The following is a 17,079-nucleotide window of genomic DNA, read 5'->3' on the forward strand; positions in this document are numbered from 1 at the left end:
CTGTTAAACTCGGTAGGTTAACTACAAGTTGCAGAATACTGCTAATGTAAATATATTTCAATTTAGAGTTCCATCTTCCCCCACATTGTAGTTTTGTATGTTTTCATTGCCAAACTTTGAAAGATTTGCATTTAATTTAGTAATTTATAAGATACTGATATAATAAAAAGATTATATTTTGAAAATATATTCGAAATTTGGTCATTTGCACTTGGTGTTAATTCATGTTAAAAACTGTAGCAGTAGGGCAAGAAAAAGAATGATTAGACTTAATTTTCAAAGCGTACAGTATTATTTCGTGTTATTTACGTATTTTCCTATTTATAAATACACTTAATAATCAAAATTAACAATGATTTCAAACTGTCCCATCTTGTCCTGTGTGTTTTGGAATTTGTAAAATTTCACTTGTTGTGCGGATAGTTAAATAACTCCCCGTGTGTTTTATTATATTTTATTAAATTGGTGTCAATTAATAAAGGAATGATAGTACTAATTCGTGGTATTACCCAAAAACCGTCATCTATTTTGGTTTTGGAAATATTTGGCAATATCTGCTTAAGTGTCCTATCTTCCCCCGTTGCGCTATACCTTAAGGGTAATTAAAACTAATATAGGCCTCTGTATGCTGAAACTGATATATTAACAATATAACGCATAGAAAATCTGATGCAAATTCAATTACAGGCACTTGGAGATCACAAAAATATAAACTTAGTTTAAAATTATTATCAATTTTCTGTTATTATAAGTTTAGTGCGTTTGTAGAATACAATGTTTATCAACTGTTATTTTAACAATGCCAATAAGCCTATTCTTGAATAACATAGACTACAGTATATGCAACCCGTTAAAAACTATATAGTAGTGGCTAGTGGTGCAAGGCAAAGAAAGTTTGGTTTTTAAAGCATACGAAGTTGTTTCTAGTTATTTACGTGTATTGCTTACATTACATATACCTTTATTAATCACAATTAAATTATTTTTTAAACAATTCATCTTGCTTTGATTGTTTGAATCACTAAAATAGCAGTTGGAATGCGAATGTCGTCAAACAATAAAGAATGTTAGTACAAATTCATGCTATTTCTAATATACTGCCATATCTTATAATTAAGATATGTTTGGCAATATATGCAAAAAAATACCTAACCCTACTGTATAACACCCTAGAAAGAATAATATTACCTTTGGTTTCATAATACCGTAATATTGCAATTTACCTATTGTTACATGGCTCAAATAGCCATCAGAAGCCGCCTGTTGGTTACGCCTTTTTTTATTGATTTATTTGATGGAATTGTCAACCGGTAATAAAAGAATAGTACGTGTTCATTCATTAGTGCCACGTTCTCTTGTTGGAAAAAGTCCCCAAGTAACAACGGTCCCTATGTAACAACGCAAAACCTATACCCATCTGCCTATAAATCACCCACTCTTAAAGCATCGTGTTCAGGTATCTATAATCCAAGTCAAGGTAATCCTGTCGCTGGTGACCAGTGAAAATTTTGGTCTCAAAATGTACTTAACGTCTCCCTGATACCCGCTGTATAATTTTTTTTTGAAAAAACTCGGGCGTTCGTGTCGAAAATTAACTTTGAAAATGCGCGAAAACGTGCTGCGTCACCGTAATTCGCCTGACTTGCGTAAGGTTAACGATTTATTACGTCACAATAGCGATATGTTACGTCACAGTAGTGACATATTACGTACGTTACAGCATGTTATAATCGTGTTTTTCGCACTGTTTTATGTTAGGGAAAACCCCAAGTCCTAACCCTTAACCCAACCCCAACCCCTACGTTTAACCCGTAACCTCTAAATCCAAAAAAACTAACAAATTACGTAATCTGTAACGTAGAAATCAAAGGTTGTAATACGCATTCTATGACGTCATAATCTAACCTTTGCCGGCTCGTGTGGAAAATACGGTGACGCAGCACGATTTCGCGCATTTTCAAAGTTAATTTTCGATACGAACGCCCGAGTTTTTTTTTTAAAAAATTATACAGCGAGTATCAGGGAGACGTAAGGTACATTTTGAGACCAAAATTTTCACTGGTCACCAGCGACAGGATTACCCCAAGTCAATAGTGTTAAGAGTCTTGAACATTTAACGAAGGCCAGAAAGGTCATGAGGTGCATAAGGAGCGCTAACGGTTTGCGTTGCACACAGAGCTCATTTAATACGATCGCATAAGACAAAACCAGTCTGATTATTTAACCAATTTTATAGGACTGTTAACGCGGAATTGTTTACAGCTGATACAGAATATTATTATTACTTTAAAATGGGATTTAATTGTTTAATGTTAAGGCGATGTTTGTTGCATCTTCCTGGCAAACGGATTGTATTACAACACCAGCTTGTTTCAAGACGAAGTTACGCCGAAAGAAAAGTTGTTGTTAAGAAATTTCAACCTTCTTTGACGGAAGCTGGAAGGATTGTGGAAGAACCGGTAGCCAAACCAATTTCCACATATGAAGAAAACTTTACTAGGCTTCAGCAGGAGAGAAAAGAGGATGAAATAAAAGTAAGAAAGCTTAAAAAAATTGACAAGCTTATACTGGTATGGATGGGGAAATTCAAAAGCATAGATGATGTTCCAGACCAGTTGCATTATAAATCAATTGCTGATGGAGCAAAGGCCAAAAATGAAGTGAAAGAATATTTAACAGACCGTGGTTTTAAATTTTATATTGCAGCAGATTACCTTTTGGTTGGTTTAACTGTGTTGTTTTGTAGTATAGCGTTTTATTTGTATTTCAAACATCAAAAACAAAACAATATGGTTACCGATTTAAATCAAGAGTGAATAAAATTTATTAGTCAAAGTTACTATTTAGTTGTTGCAATTTGTATTTGAAAATAAACATCTTAACAATAAAATTTTTAAAAGGTAATAACCACCACAGGTTTAAAATTAAGTGAGCTATTCTGTAACATACCTGCATAGCATGATCCCTACAATGAAACAAAATTATAGAGTTTTTCTAAAATCCAGACCTGGAATCAATGGTGTTCCAGTGGCAAGTAATTTCGCACTGGAAAAGACCGTTTGGCCAACATTACCACTTGAAAATGAGGTCCAGGTTCAAACTTTATATTTAAGTGTTGATCCATATATGAGGTGTCGTATGAATGAAGATAGTGGGGTAGAATATACTAAAGCTTGGAGTTTGGGGGGTACAATCACTGGTGGTGGAATTGGAGTTGTATGTGTCAGTTCATGTGACGGGTTTAAATGCGGAGATATTGTGATGACAGCGGGATTTGATTGGCCATGGGTAAATTACCACAATTTTCCAGGAGAAATACTTAAAGTGGTAACTGAAGTCCCTAAAGAACAGTTGTCAATGATGTTGGGACTATTTGGCTTAACCGGCCTCACTGGCTGCTTAGGTGTGACAGAAAAAGGTAACATTGTACCAGGTATAAATCAAACAGTAGTGGTTAGTGGAGCAGCGGGTGCATGTGGTTCGGTGGCAGGACAGGTGGCAAAGATAAAAGGATGTGGAAAACTAGTTGGAATTTGTGGTACCGAGACAAAATGCAAGTTTTTAACAGAAGAGTTAGGATTTGATGCTGCTATTTGCTACAGATCTCAAAATGTTGCTGGTAACCTATCTTCAATCTGTCCAAATGGAGTGGACGTGTATTTTGATAATGTTGGCGGTAAAATTAGTAATTCTGTTATCACCTGCATGAACAAAAGTGCATGTATTATACTGTGTGGTCAAATTTCTGTGTACAATGAAGATAAGCCATACCCGCCTCCTCTGAGAGAAGAAACTGAGAGTTTTGTGAAGAAACAAAGAATTTCTAGGGATAGGTTTCTCGTTTTAAACTACCAAAACAAATTTGGTGAGACTTTGGAATTTCTCCAAGCCTCCTTCAAAGCTGGCAAATTAATTAACAAAGAAACAACAGTACATGGGCTAGAAAATGCAGGGATTGCCTTTATTGATATGATGAACGGTCAGAACATTGGAAAACAGATCGTAAAAGTGTCGGAATTGGTGTAAACAATTATAAGCGCAAAATTAATTTCAACTGATTATGACCGCTTACAACCACCTCTAATTGATTATTCATCTGCAATGTTTGAATGTTGTAATTTAGGTTTGTGAAACAATGCAGAATTTAAATACTTCAGAAAACACCAGCACAGACTACAGTGCATTCTCACTAACATAGCAAATATTCTCAACTGTTTATTAATTATTCCAATGCTTTGTTCATTGGCATAGCAAACAACATAAGAACAACTGTTTACAACACATGTTGTCTTGCAACAAAAACATGATTTAGTGTTTAGTCCTAATATTCTTCGATTTTAGATTAATTAGGGTAGTATGTTGAGAAAAAAGTTTATGCTTATGGCTTAATACAACTTGTCTTACTCTCAGTTAAACATGCTCATCAAAACTTAAAAACGTTGTGTGAAAATCATAGTCTACACTCATCCAGTGAGTAACAAACAAATAAAATCACAAAAAGAAACTTTAACATAAGTTTGGTCATGGCTGTGTAAAACTAAATGATTACCACTGGTTATAGACAAAACTGAAAGGAAATGTGATTGAAACTGCATAAATATAAATAGAAAATGGGCAACCTTAACCACCCTATAACTTGGAAGCTTAACACAGTGAAAAACTTGAAGCTTTAAACAGATGTAATCTCACTTCAGCAAGTAGTTATTGAATGAAGTTAGACTTTGTAGTTGTGTACACTATGAGTACTAATAACATTTAAAATATATAAAAAAGAACGAGAAAACGACAAAGAAGTATGTCTCAGAAAATTTATAAAGAGAAACAAAGTACGCTATCCCTGGGGTGTGAATAGAGGAACAAAGAGTATCTTGCTCAACTGAGAGCAAATGGGTAGTATTTTAACCATTACCCTAAACATTGTTTACAGCGATAACGGATTAGTTAACATGGATTTAGTTTAAGTATGTGTATGCATGAGTTCAAAAACCAATGTCCAACCATGGAACTATTGGCACATAATTCAAACACAAAAAATGACTTGAAAGAAACACAAGCAACATCTCATGACCAACAACAACACACTATTATTGAAAAATTATTAGTTTATGTATAATAAGAATAAATAAGTAACATACGCTTATGTTATGATGTCCATGAACCATTCTGTGTATCAAGTATCTTTGACAGAATAAAATCAGGAAGCACAGATTTGCCTGCCATTGTGAGGAAAATGTGGTAAAAAGTAAGTCTGCCCTAAAACCAAGAGATGACGGAGTTACTCTGAACTTGATTCGTTGTGCAGAGCATTGTAGGTTGTGCCGCTCATCTTCTTAATATCTTTTGATGAAGACTTATTAGCAGCAAATGACTTGTATTGGTCAGATTTGAGGAACCTCGCATAGCTGTCACTTTTCATTAGGTGGTAGATGTGTTCTTGCGCTTCTTCAAAGCAGTAGCGATCAGGACTTTCCATATTGCGTAACGTAGTGTCTTTTATTTTTGAATCAATGTTGATTGGATTGGGTGTTTCATCAGAAAGATAATCATGATGAATTTTTTTCACAGTGGCTTTTAACTTTTTGAATGGCTGCTGCTTGAGGTTTTGACATGCTATCCAGAAGTTAAAATTTTCTGCAGAAAATTCCTTTTCTAGAAACTTTCTGAACTGCTCACGTCCGCGCTCATCTGCAAGCAATTCGCTAAATGAAAACTTCCACTTTGTTGCTCTGCGTACAGTTATTTCCCTGGATTTCTCATCGGCCCAGTATTGCTCTTCATTAGAAATCCATGGGTTTGAAGGAATAGGAGTTAACAGTGGGTCATAATCATTTTGTTGGTCTGAGTAACTGATAATACTCTCACACACTTTGGACATTTTGAGGCAATGTCTGTCAAGCTGTCGGCGGAGGTTGCTTAGTATGAGGTTGAGTGAATCAATTGTTTCAGATTTCATCTGCGGATTAGGTGATGATTGTTTATCAACACCAGACACTTTTCTAGGAGAGGAATTGTACAAAGATTTTTTAATTCGATCTTTATACCAATATGCTTTCTTTATATCAACTTCAGTTGTATTAACGCAACCAGGAACAGGTCGATGGACATCCCAGAATGCCCTCTCCCTACTGTCATCTATCTTCCGCGTAGTTTTATCTCGCTTTCGATCCCGCTTTGCTTCCAACTCAGCTCGAGCAAAGATATCTTCCCATGACTTTGAAAATGTTCGTTGCAACCTTGCGAGGTTTTCTGCTTCGTAATCTGCAAGCTCCAATCTTGCTTTGTTCTGCATTGTGCGCTTACAAAGATACACAGCGTACTCGGTATTCTCTGGCTCCCAGCCTTTCGAAGGCCAATAGTAATCCCATTGAAACCGGTAAAAAGATCCGTCATTCTTAAGCGTGATAACGTGATCATCGATTGGAAAGAAATAACCATGAGCTGCAATTAATGAACCTAAATGTATTGCTTCATCCAAGTCACTGATGTTCAAATGATTCACCAACCAACTTACTAAGTCTTCTCCGCTAAAAACATCTGGTATTTTTGTTAGGAGGCTTTTTACAGTCTTAATAGGTACACCAGTCTTATCATTTTGCATTTTTGATAATAATGCTTCCATCTTTGTATACAGTATCATATTGGGCGAGTCCTTTGCCACGGGCCTTGTGTTTTGGCTAGGTGGGTTTGGTTTGAGCCTTGAATTGTCCATTTTGATATTATCCGGCTAAGTACAGGTTTTGATCATAGTATATACTTTCTAGTGGTTCCCAACCACCGCTGCATAAGCAGCCCAACAACAGAATAAAATTATGTGCAACCTCAAAGCTCACATTTATAAATAACCTAGATTCAGTACAAGACCCAGCTTCTGCAAAAAAATATCCATGGTTAGGATACAGTTGTACAGCCATAATAATTATGGAACATTACTAAAGCATACACTAATTCATATTGATTTCATATTGTCATCTATACATAGTCAGACAGGTCTCCCCTTGGCCCTACCTAATTTCATGCACATACATCCATTTTACATTTACTGTACCGGTAGTTAACCGCGAAGAATCTCAAGACTCAACGTAATGACCAAGCAACGCGGTATTGATCACAATCAGCTAATTGCTTGATTTTTAATTTGGCAAAAAGCGCTGATTCCTTTACGAGCATCTCAAGTGCTCTACTATTTCAATTAATATATACATCGCGTAGAAGGAAATGCGCCACAACGTAACACGCGGAAGTAATACTGCCTCAATAAAATAGCCGTTTTGGCGATAAACTTTATTTTAGAAGATAACATCGCCTAATTTTATAACACACGAAACAAATCAATCGACACCTTTTCTGTTGCATTTAATAGTAAGAACTAACCTTCGTCTAACGAATGCAAATGTAGTAATATATTTTGTTTACTTAGCTGTTATGCAAATTTATTTTCTCCTAACTGACCTCATTTAACGTTGGGCGTGACTGTGATGTTTTAGTCTCCCTACTACCCTAGCAGTCACTCATCGGAACATCGCAAGGCTGCTTTCAGACTAACGCATATGACGTATTATGATTTTAATTTTTACCACAGATCACGTTTTATATAAAATTGGGCAATAAAGTTTTAAGATTTTAAACCCAAAATCCGTTTATAAATTTTAGAAAGCCACCCATAAAACCACTACAGTTTGCTTGTTTTTTGGTAGACTACAATTTAGGCTACTTGATTTAAAATATAAACTTATGCGAATTTGCATTAACTTTGTCGTTTTTTAATAAATACATCATTTTAACACGACCTGTGTTTATTTTACCCGTGATACATGACGTAATCAACATCTTTTTTTTCAACTCATTCATGCGCAACGCTCGTAAGATCAAGATTGTTTCGTGCTAATAGTACGTTGGTATAGGTTTTCCTGGGACCTCAATACGATGCTGGTAAGTCTCTCACTGTAGCGATATACTAATAAACAAATACAAGTAGCAGTAATTCGAAATATGCGCATTTTTGTTGTAAAATGGCTGTTTTATTTAGACGCACGAGTACAAAGTAGAAATGACATGCAGCGGTTGCTCTGGAGCTGTTACTCGAATTCTCTCCAAGAAATTAACTGAACCAGGTATACAATAATATTTTTACAAATCCTTTGATACACTCGTAGTTTGTTTCCAATCTTACATTAAAAATGCAGGTTCGAAGTTCGATGTTAATTTAGAGGCAAAAACTGTGACCATCACATCCGACTTACCAGAAGCTACTTTAACAGAGATGCTGAAGAAGTGTGGGAAAGAAGTTACATACATTGGTTCAAAATGAAAATCATTTTTCCACTGCTAAATGTTATGCAAACCGATATTTATTACGTGCTGTTTATTAATTTCACATTTAGCTGTAAAAATGCACTACATTTCATTGCAGTAGCTCCCATAAATCCTTCATTGCATTTCTATTTAAATGCATTGTAATTTAGAAAATTGCAATTTTCACTTCTGATATAGTAGCCATCATCTTGTCTTGTGTTGTCAAATAGATTTAACTTTCTTTATTTCGTCATTATAGGAATGAAATAGCAAAAATATGTAGGTTTATTGACAGTGCCATTAAGTAAGGATAGGGGGATTCTTAAACAAGGTTCTTTGATCACAATATAACACAACCATGTGTCTGCAAGCTCAGACCAATATCAGCTACCACAATCCTGTCCCTTCCAGGAGATGAGATTCATTCTCTCAGTTAACTTTCTTTACATGCAGTACCGGTCAGATTTCATCTTGGCACGCCTGGTAGTTTTACACAGTGCAAATGGTCATTAGAAGATATAGTTTAAATGCCTAATGATTATAAAAAATATGTTAAAGCAGTGCCTAATTAATCCATTATAAGAAAAATCTGTAACAGGCTACCGATTTAACAGTTCTTCATGTAGTTTTCCTCCTTCTTTTGCACTATCCAAGTTTGAAGTATCTTCTTTTGTAATTCGTAATTTATGGTCCTGTAACATGTTTCTACTGTAATTTCACATCGATTTTATAATTGTTAAAATTCTCACCTGCCAACTTTGGAACTTTCTAACATAATTTAGCTCACAGTCTTTGGAAGTTTTTGCAGTTTTTTCTTCCACAGGTATACCATCATCATCTTCATTTGATTTCCGCTCACTTATTGACCTTACCTGTGTAAAAACACAAATTTTATTTCAAGCTTACAACAACTCCAAAATTTATAGCATAGCAATCATAAAAAAACACAAAAGCTATTTCACAAACCTGAACAAGTTCTTCTGATCCTGCTGATCTACTTGTTGCAACTATGTCTCCCTCATCATTACAATTGATAAAGCAACCATTGGATGCCATCAAAGCAAGTTTACCCTTTAGAAAACAAGTTTAATTTTAAATCATCATTATATAATGTCTTGATACTATTCTGTTGGTGAGGACCGCTTACGAGTTACTACATTTGCAACTTTCACTGAACTTAGTGTGTGACTTTTTGGACAACGAATTGGTAACTACTGGGTTGGAAAAATGTTTTTTAAGTGTCTTGCTTAAGGATACATCGGCCAATGGGTATAAGTGTTGATTGAGATGCAGGCGCTAATCTATGGTCCCAGAAAAGTTGATGCTAATATATCTACATTCAAATTACAGCACTCAAATTTCAACCATCATTTTTCAATATTTTCCATTTGGTACAACCAAAACACCCAGCTACAAATTATTTCGATTGCCACGTTTAAATAAAAATAGATTTTACCTCTTCAAAAACAGGTTCCCATTGTTCCTTAGAACTTATAGCATCACTAATCCCAACTACTTTGTTGTTTCTATCAATGCTTAAGTACTTTCCAAACCCAGTCTTGAATGCAACTCTAAAATTGAAGTTATATTTCAATGGCTCATCTGGTATGTTATTTGTTTGAAGAAAACATAACCCGAATGGGGCGTTAAATGATTATTTACAATATGCTACTTACAATATTAAAGTTATCATTTAAATAAAGATAGGCAATATATTTGATCAACTTAGCATTTTGCTACAGATATAAGATTTTTATACTTACTTTGAGTCAGAAATTACAACACATGTTAACTGTTCAGGTAAGTCAGGTCCATCTCCTTCATCTCTTGGAGCACCAACTGTAAAGAAGCCGTTGTCCATTGCATTAATATATGTGTGCTTTCCCATTTCAATAGCTATTGTGCCTGAAAATATATCAGTTGAAAGTATTGTAAGGACGTATAAAATAATAAAGAAATGAAACAACATTTGTTGTAACATAGCCACAAAGGTGTTCTGTTTTACACAACTCGTTCTCGCTTACAAGTTACAACCTAGGAACTCATAAGATCTATTGCGTTGGAGCAATTGCTGTTAAGTGTCTTGCACGAGGACCCATATGTTCAGTGCCATACCTGTGGTAGCAGTGTTAAGCCTCCAATATCCTCTGGGCTGGAGGCAGGCACTCTATGCAATGTACACCATCACCAGATTTTACAAGAACGCTACTTCGTCATATTACACAAACTAAACTTTCACTTCTAGACTGTTTATGCATCCCATTAAAAACATACACCTATATTTTTGTAACAGTTCACTGAACGAAACATTATTACCCTTTTTGCATGGTCACTTTTATGCGCGTAACTACTCGCAAAAACAAAGTTAACACGCATAACGTCATAAGCGTGTAATCTGCTTTAGGAGGTTGGTTGTTGTTCGCATTATGCGAGTAAAGATAAGTATGGTGAAAGTACAGTTTCACTTTTAAGAGCCCAATCTTTTTCGGGTATTATTTCTACAGTTTTTAGCTGGTAGTAGCCCCATAAAGCATCAAAACCTATTTTATAAACTAAATTTAACAATATTGCGCTAAAATTAGCTAACTCAATGTTGATACGCGCATTACCCAATGACCCTGCAAAACAACGCGGTAAGCGAGTTATCATATGACGAGTTAATGCGAATCGCTATTCGCATTAACTTTTTACCATGCAAAAAGGGTATATGTCATTGTGTGTGAATTGCTAAAATATATGTACCTTTAAATTCCTCAATTTGTGAAGTTTTCCACCAACCACCATGTGCATTCATGTCTTCTGCAAACTCTTTCTCTTTTCTAATCTGTTCTTCGTCTTTCTTTCTTTTCTTGTGTTTCTTTTTCTTCTCTTTTGGCCTGTGGATAAAACAAAAAAAAACAGTTTTATAAAAATTAAATTTCCTTTTTTTTTTCTGACAAACCAAAATACATTGGACCCTATTACTAAAAAAACCAAACAATCAAGAACCCACTTTTTCCGTTTCTCTCCTTTGAATACAAGTTTTGATGTTTTAACTTTTTGATAATCATTCATGTTTAAAATTCCAAATAAAAACGTTCTTTCTGAAAAAAAATTAAATTCAATAGGCAATAAGTAGAAAGGAAGTACTTAGTTGCAACAAAGACATTTGCGAAAACGCTTTATATTAACCTTAAAAAAAATTAATGGAATTGAACAGAAAGAACTTTAAATATTTGAATCATATGCTTCTTATTTTAGCTAAACAACGATTTTATATTAATTTTAAATGTATATGTTGAAATCATAATGTATGTTATGAAGTGAACATTAGTGCACTTGTAAGGCAATTACCATAAAAACAAAATAGAACATCTTCAATAGAACTTAACAATATTGGGTAAATAAAATCCAAGAAATAAAAAAATGTCGTACCACAAAAAACAAAGAAACAGTGGTAACTTAAAAAACAATACCTATAACTTTTATTAAATTTTATTGACAAATTGAACGTCAATAGGATTATAAATGATAGTGCTTCGGTCTTGCAAGTTTTGTGTGAACACAATTGTTTGTTGCTGCATTTCTTCACTTTCCATCTTGCTCTGCTCACGTTGGTGTTTTCGATTGTGCAAGCGAAGTTCGACGTATTGGTTAAAACTTTTGCCGCACATGTCGCAAATATAGGGCTTCTCACCGCTGTGAATACGCTGGTGGACTTGCAAGTTTTCTTTACGGTTGAAGATTTTGTCGCACTGTGGGCATGGGAACTTGTCAAAGTGAATTCGGCGATGCATGGAAATGCGGCGCTTCGAAACCACTTTGCCACAAATATCGCATGTTGCTGTTAAAATCTCCCCTGGATTAGTATCATGGTATCGTAAGTGCTTGTTAATGTTAAATTTCATTATAAACTTCTTACAAATTTGGCATTTCACCTTCTGGCTACCAACAGCGTTTTTGCCGTGGTAACGGTCCGCATGGTTTCTCATCATTGGGATAAGCCGACACGGTTTGAGAACAACTGATCTTGATTCTAAGCATAAGTTGCATTCAAACAGTAGGCACTTAGCAGCAGTGCTACAATTTTCAATACTCGAGATTTCCATTGCTTTGCTAAGCTGATCCTGCAAATGTCTGAAATAAAAAGCCAATGTCATAGATTGCTTGCAGGTTCTACATTCCGTATTCTGTTCCCAACCTGCACTCAAAAGTTGACCAGAAAGCACTGCATCCATACTAACTTGGTCCGATTTCTGATGAAGCAAAGTAACGTTGAACTGGGAAGATGTGGTTTCTAATGGGACATCATTATGTTCCAGCTCTTCCAAGCTACCAGATACAGTGACAACTATTGGTTTTGGCAAAGCAGAAAAATCAGGCAAATTGTGAATATCCTGACAATGTTTTGTGAATTCCTTCACACTGACATTTGTTTTGCAGAGCGGACAATGTGCTAAAGCATTTGAATGGTGTTTAAAAACATGAAGAGCGAATAGAAATTTGTTAAAGAACTTTTCTTCACAGCACGAACCGACCGGCGTCTTGTATATTCGATCATCATTTTTATTTCGCTTTCCCCCAAACTTTTTCCTTTTTTCCAGATTTCTTTTCGATCGGCGTTGTTTTTTCATTACAATTTCAGAATCACTTTCTTTTTCTATTTCAAAAATTGAATCATCTGAACTTTTCTCAGTCTCTATTTCCTTTGGGACAAAATCCACATCTTTGCTATCATTCTGAACTTCTTTATTTGATGCAAAAGTCGTTTCCATTGAATGTTTTATAATAAAACTTTCGGTCTTCTTTTTGCAAACCCGTTCTTTCTCAACACCAAATGAGTTTAGTAGTAACCCAACATTCGGATCAAACGTAATTAACTTTTGTAACAAAGTCTTCCTTATTTCTTCATCTTTACTGTTATCCTTCAGCATTTCAATTATTTGATTTGGGTTTTCGTTTAAAGAATCTTCACAGTTTGGAATTAAACCAGTGTAACAATATTCCACAATCGATTCAAAGATTTTCGGAACATCTAGTGTTCTTCGTTTTTCTATTAAACTCGCTTCAAGACCATTTTGTAAATCAGCAACAACTTGATTTAATGTCTCCTTTGCCACAGTACCTTCACAACTAACTTGTTCTATGTTTATCGGCAATTCTCCCAGCACTGCCTCCATCACACAACTGTGCACAAGCAAGTGTCTGCCATCCCCAGCTTCCAAATCATTTTCACAAACACGAAGTTCAAGATCACAGTGTTTACTATCCGACAACCGCTGTTGATTCAATCCATCTACAACTTTCCGATAATGACCTTCCAATGTTTCCTCCTTTTTCAATGCTTTATATTTTTCAAAAGCATATAACAAAGTTTTTGCAAAATCATCATCAGTTAAACCGGTACTTTCCTTGCTAGATGTCCACAGCGAGTAAGTGTCATCAGAAAGCTGAATACTCTTCATACGATTAAAGTAATGTTCCGCCATTTTTTATAACTATGCACTTGATGACATTAACACCCAAATATAGTTTATGTGGCTAGGCAGCACATAATGGAAAACACTATCACGATCCTGTAAATTTAAACATCATTAATTAAAATTATTTAACAGTGTTTTTAAGGGGTGCCGATAATTTTTGAAAGCTACTATCATACCTCACATTAACGAATAGATTTTCTTAAATATACTCTAACTGAAATACGGTAAATTTTTCGAAATTAATTTAAAATCTACCAGCAAAAAGATGAATAAACTAAAATGCTCTTTAGCAAAAATTCCTTTAACGTTACAACATATTTGCTTATTATATTAGTAGAGAAGAGCTTGTTAAAACGCGATGAACGACACACCAAAGTACATTGAACCTTTATGTTGCAAAAGGTTCCAAAGGATCAAGAACTTACTATTTCCGTTTCTCTCCTTTGGATCTGAGTTTAGAATTACAAATGATAGTCCTTCGGCCTTGCAAATTTTGTGTGAACACAATTGTTTGTTGCTGCATTTCTTCACTTTCCATCTTGCTCTGCTCACGTTGGTGTTTTCGATTGTGCAAGCGAAGTTCGACGTATTGGTTAAAACTTTTGCCGCACATGTCGCAAATATAGGGCTTCTCACCGCTGTGAATACGCTGGTGGACTTGCAAGTTTTCTTTACGGTTGAAGATTTTGTCGCACTGTGTGCATGGAAATTTGTCAAAATGAATTCGGCGGTGCTTAGAAAATCGACGTTTCAAAACCAACTTGCCACAAATATCGCACGCTGCTGTTAAAATCTTCCCTGGATTGCTATCATGGTATCGTAAGTGCTTGTTAATGTTAAATTTCATTATAAACCTTTTACAAATTTGGCATTTGACCTTCTGGCTACCGACGGCGTTTTTGCCGTGGTAACGGTCCGCGTGGTTTCTTATCATTGGGATAAGCCGACACGGTTTGAGAGCAACTGATCTTGATTCTAAGCATAAGCTGCATTCAAACAGTAGGCACTTAGCAGCAGTGCTATGATTTTCAATATTCGAGATTTCCATTGCTTTACTAAGCTGATCCTGCAAATGTCTGAAATAAAAAGCCAATGTCATAGATTGCTTGCAGGTTCTACATTCCGTATTCTGTTCCCAACCTGGAATCAAAAGTTGAGCAGCAGAAAGCACGGCATCCATACTAACTTGGTCCGGTTTCTGATGAAGCAAAGTAACGTTGAACTGGGAAGATGTGGTTTCTAATGGGACATCACTATGTTCCAGCTCTTCCAAGCTACCAGATACAGTGACAACCATTGGTTTTGGCGAAGCTGAAAACTCAGGCAATTTGTGGATATCTTGACAATGTTTTGTGAATTCCTTCACACTGACATTTGTTTTGCAGAGTGGACAATGTGCTAAAGCATTTGAATGGTGTTTAAAAACATGAAGAGCGAATAGAAATTTGTTGAAGAACTTTTCTTCACAGCACGAACCGACCGGCGTCTTGTATATTCGATCATCAATTGTATTTCCCTTTTCCTCAAACTTTTCCCTTTTTTTCAGATTTTTTTTTGATGGGCGTGGTTTTTCCGTAACACTTTCAGAATCGCTTTCTGTTTCTATTTCAAAACTTGAATCGTCTGAACTTTTCTCAGTCTCTATTTCCTCCGGAACAAAATCCACATCTTTGCTATCATTCTCAACTTCTTTATTTGATGAAAAAATCGTCTCCATCGAATGTTTTTTAATAAAACTTTTAGTTTTCTTTTTGCAAACCCGTTCTTTCTCAACACCAAATGAGTTTAGTAGTAGTCCAACATTTGGATCAAACGTAAATAACTCTTGTAACAAAGTCTTCCTCATTTCTTTATCTTTGCTGTTATCCTTCAGCATTTCAATTATTTGATTTAGGTGTTCATTAAAAGATTCTGCACAGTTTGAAATTAAACCAGTGTAACAATATTCCACAATCGATTCAAAGATTTTCGGAACATCTAGTGTTTTTCGTTTTTCCATTAGACTCATTTTATGGCCATTTTGTAAATCAGAAAAATCTTGATATATTGCCTCATTTGCCACAGTACCTTCACAACTAACTTGTTCTATGTTTATCGGCAATTCTCCCAGCACTGCCTCCATCACACAACTGTGCACAAGCAAGTGTCTGCCATCCCCAGCTTCCAAATCATTTTCACAAACACGAAGTTCAAGATTACAGTGTTTACTATCCGACAACCGCTGTTGATTCAATCCATCTACAACTTTCCGATAATGACCTTCCAATGTTTCCTCCTTTTTCAATGCTTTATATTTTTCAAAAGCATCTAACAAAGTTTTTGCAAATTCATCATCAGTTAAACCGGTACTTTCCTTGCTAGATGTCCACAGCGAGTAAGTGTCATCAGAAAGCTGAATACTCTTCATACGATTAAAGTAATGTTTAGCCATTATTTATAACCATGCACTTGATGACATTAACACCTAGATTGTTGTCTATGTGACTTAGTGGCTACACAGCACATATTGCTATCACGATCCTGTAATTTAAACGTCATTATTTATAATTATTTATTTAACAGTGTTTTTTAAGGGTGCCGCTAATTTTTGAAAGCTATTATACATCACATTAATGAATAGATTTTTATACATTTTCTGTAACTGAAATACTGTAATTAAAAAAAAAACAATTTAAAATCTCCCTGCAAAAAGGTAAATAAGTTTAGACCCTTATTGACTTAAATGCTCGCAAGCAAAAAATCCCCTATGACGTTACAACATATTTCATCATTATACTAATAGCGGGGAGCTTGTTAAAACGCAATAAATGTTAAACTGAAACGAAATTAATTCAAAGTGTCTTACCAACGAACACAGAACTTACGTAATAGTAGATGCATAAATCTAAGTATTAAAATTATTTATTGATCAAAATTTGTAAGAAATTTAAACTGTCCTGTCTTACCCTGTGTGCTTTGGAATTGGTTAAATTGAACGAATAGATAATTGTGCGAATCGCTAAACACTCTCTCGCGTGTTTTGATATATATATATTGAAATTTTTTGTCAATCAATAAAGGTATGATAGTACCAGTTCGTGGTATCAAACAAAAAAGTCATATATTTCGATTTTGGAAATATTGAACAATCTGTGTCCCGTCTTTCCCCACTCTAATATACAATATTGGTATCATAAAGCCTATCTTCAGATATATATCAGTGTAATGTTTCTTAAATGCCATGCGTCCCTACTGTCATACCGGTCATACGTAGGACTCATTAGCTGTAAGCGTGGGAAATTTAACATTGTGCACATAATGCTTTGTAATTGCTACATAACGTGGA

General features: G+C 35.1%; 6 protein-coding genes across 7 annotated transcripts; 2 read left to right on the top strand and 4 right to left on the bottom strand.

Moving 5' to 3' along the window:
- The first annotated feature begins 2,825 nt into the window (after nt 1–2,825).
- Nucleotides 2,826–4,355, top strand: LOC149740552 (prostaglandin reductase 2-like). The gene has a single exon (XM_089872772.1). It carries the CDS (start codon nt 2,959–2,961, stop codon nt 4,024–4,026), a length of 1,068 nt encoding a protein of 355 aa, XP_089728898.1. The 5' UTR covers nt 2,826–2,958; the 3' UTR covers nt 4,027–4,355.
- Nucleotides 3,948–6,890, bottom strand: LOC149740553 (regulator of G protein signaling 7-like). The gene has a single exon (XM_089872768.1). The coding sequence runs from the start codon at nt 6,707–6,709 to the stop codon at nt 5,276–5,278; it is 1,434 nt and encodes a 477-aa protein (XP_089728894.1). The 5' UTR covers nt 6,710–6,890; the 3' UTR covers nt 3,948–5,275.
- Nucleotides 6,891–7,656: 766 nt separating this feature from the next.
- On the top strand, nt 7,657–8,537 carry LOC149740554 (copper transport protein ATOX1-like). The gene is made up of 3 exons (XM_089872787.1): nt 7,657–7,929; nt 8,027–8,111; nt 8,184–8,537. Exons 1-3 carry the CDS (start codon nt 7,924–7,926, stop codon nt 8,306–8,308), a joined length of 216 nt encoding a protein of 71 aa, XP_089728913.1. The 5' UTR covers nt 7,657–7,923; the 3' UTR covers nt 8,309–8,537.
- On the bottom strand, nt 8,327–11,419 carry LOC149740555 (protein FRG1-like). Its single transcript, XM_089872779.1, has 8 exons — nt 11,285–11,419; nt 11,035–11,168; nt 10,056–10,197; nt 9,749–9,863; nt 9,259–9,363; nt 9,042–9,164; nt 8,896–8,984; nt 8,327–8,772 (listed from the first exon to the last, which is right to left on the bottom strand). The coding sequence occupies exons 1-8, from the start codon at nt 11,344–11,346 to the stop codon at nt 8,736–8,738; spliced, it is 807 nt and encodes a 268-aa protein (XP_089728905.1). The 5' UTR covers nt 11,347–11,419; the 3' UTR covers nt 8,327–8,735.
- Nucleotides 11,380–13,760, bottom strand: LOC149740556 (uncharacterized). Its single transcript, XM_089872759.1, has one exon. The coding sequence runs from the start codon at nt 13,758–13,760 to the stop codon at nt 11,760–11,762; it is 2,001 nt and encodes a 666-aa protein (XP_089728885.1). The 3' UTR covers nt 11,380–11,759.
- Nucleotides 13,706–16,310, bottom strand: LOC149740557 (uncharacterized). 2 transcript variants are annotated; one of them, XM_089872758.1, is made up of 2 exons: nt 14,180–16,310; nt 13,706–13,847 (listed from the first exon to the last, which is right to left on the bottom strand). In XM_089872758.1, coding segments are annotated over exons 1-2 (2,007 nt in total). In that variant the 5' UTR covers nt 16,186–16,310; the 3' UTR covers nt 13,706–13,846. The 2 variants fall into 2 exon arrangements, with proteins under 2 accessions (XP_089728884.1, XP_089728882.1); XM_089872756.1 differs by lacking the exon at nt 13,706–13,847 and having other exon boundaries at nt 13,848–16,309.
- Between the last annotated feature and the right edge of the window lie 769 nt (nt 16,311–17,079).

This window comes from Ciona robusta, chromosome 2 (genome assembly GCF_009617815.1).
Source record: "Ciona robusta chromosome 2, ASM961781v2".
In the NCBI taxonomy this organism is placed as follows: Eukaryota; Metazoa; Chordata; class Ascidiacea; order Phlebobranchia; family Cionidae; genus Ciona; species Ciona robusta.

Coding starts and splice junctions, on each gene's coding strand:
- LOC149740552 (XM_089872772.1), top strand. CDS start 2,959: ATGATCCCTACAATGAAACAAAATTATAGAGTTTTTCTAAAATCCAGA.
- LOC149740553 (XM_089872768.1), bottom strand. CDS start 6,709: ATGGACAATTCAAGGCTCAAACCAAACCCACCTAGCCAAAACACAAGG.
- LOC149740554 (XM_089872787.1), top strand. Junction 8,112..8,183: donor CAAGAAATTAACTGAACCAG/GTATACAATAAT, acceptor TTAAAAATGCAG/GTTCGAAGTTCGATGTTAAT.
- LOC149740555 (XM_089872779.1), bottom strand. CDS start 11,346: ATGAATGATTATCAAAAAGTTAAAACATCAAAACTTGTATTCAAAGGA. Junction 11,169..11,284: donor AAAGGAGAGAAACGGAAAAA/GTGGGTTCTTGA, acceptor TTTTATCCACAG/GCCAAAAGAGAAGAAAAAGA. Junction 8,773..8,895: donor CATGAAGAACTGTTAAATCG/GTAGCCTGTTAC, acceptor TAAAACTACCAG/GCGTGCCAAGATGAAATCTG.
- LOC149740556 (XM_089872759.1), bottom strand. CDS start 13,760: ATGGCGGAACATTACTTTAATCGTATGAAGAGTATTCAGCTTTCTGAT.
- LOC149740557 (XM_089872758.1), bottom strand. CDS start 16,185: ATGGCTAAACATTACTTTAATCGTATGAAGAGTATTCAGCTTTCTGAT.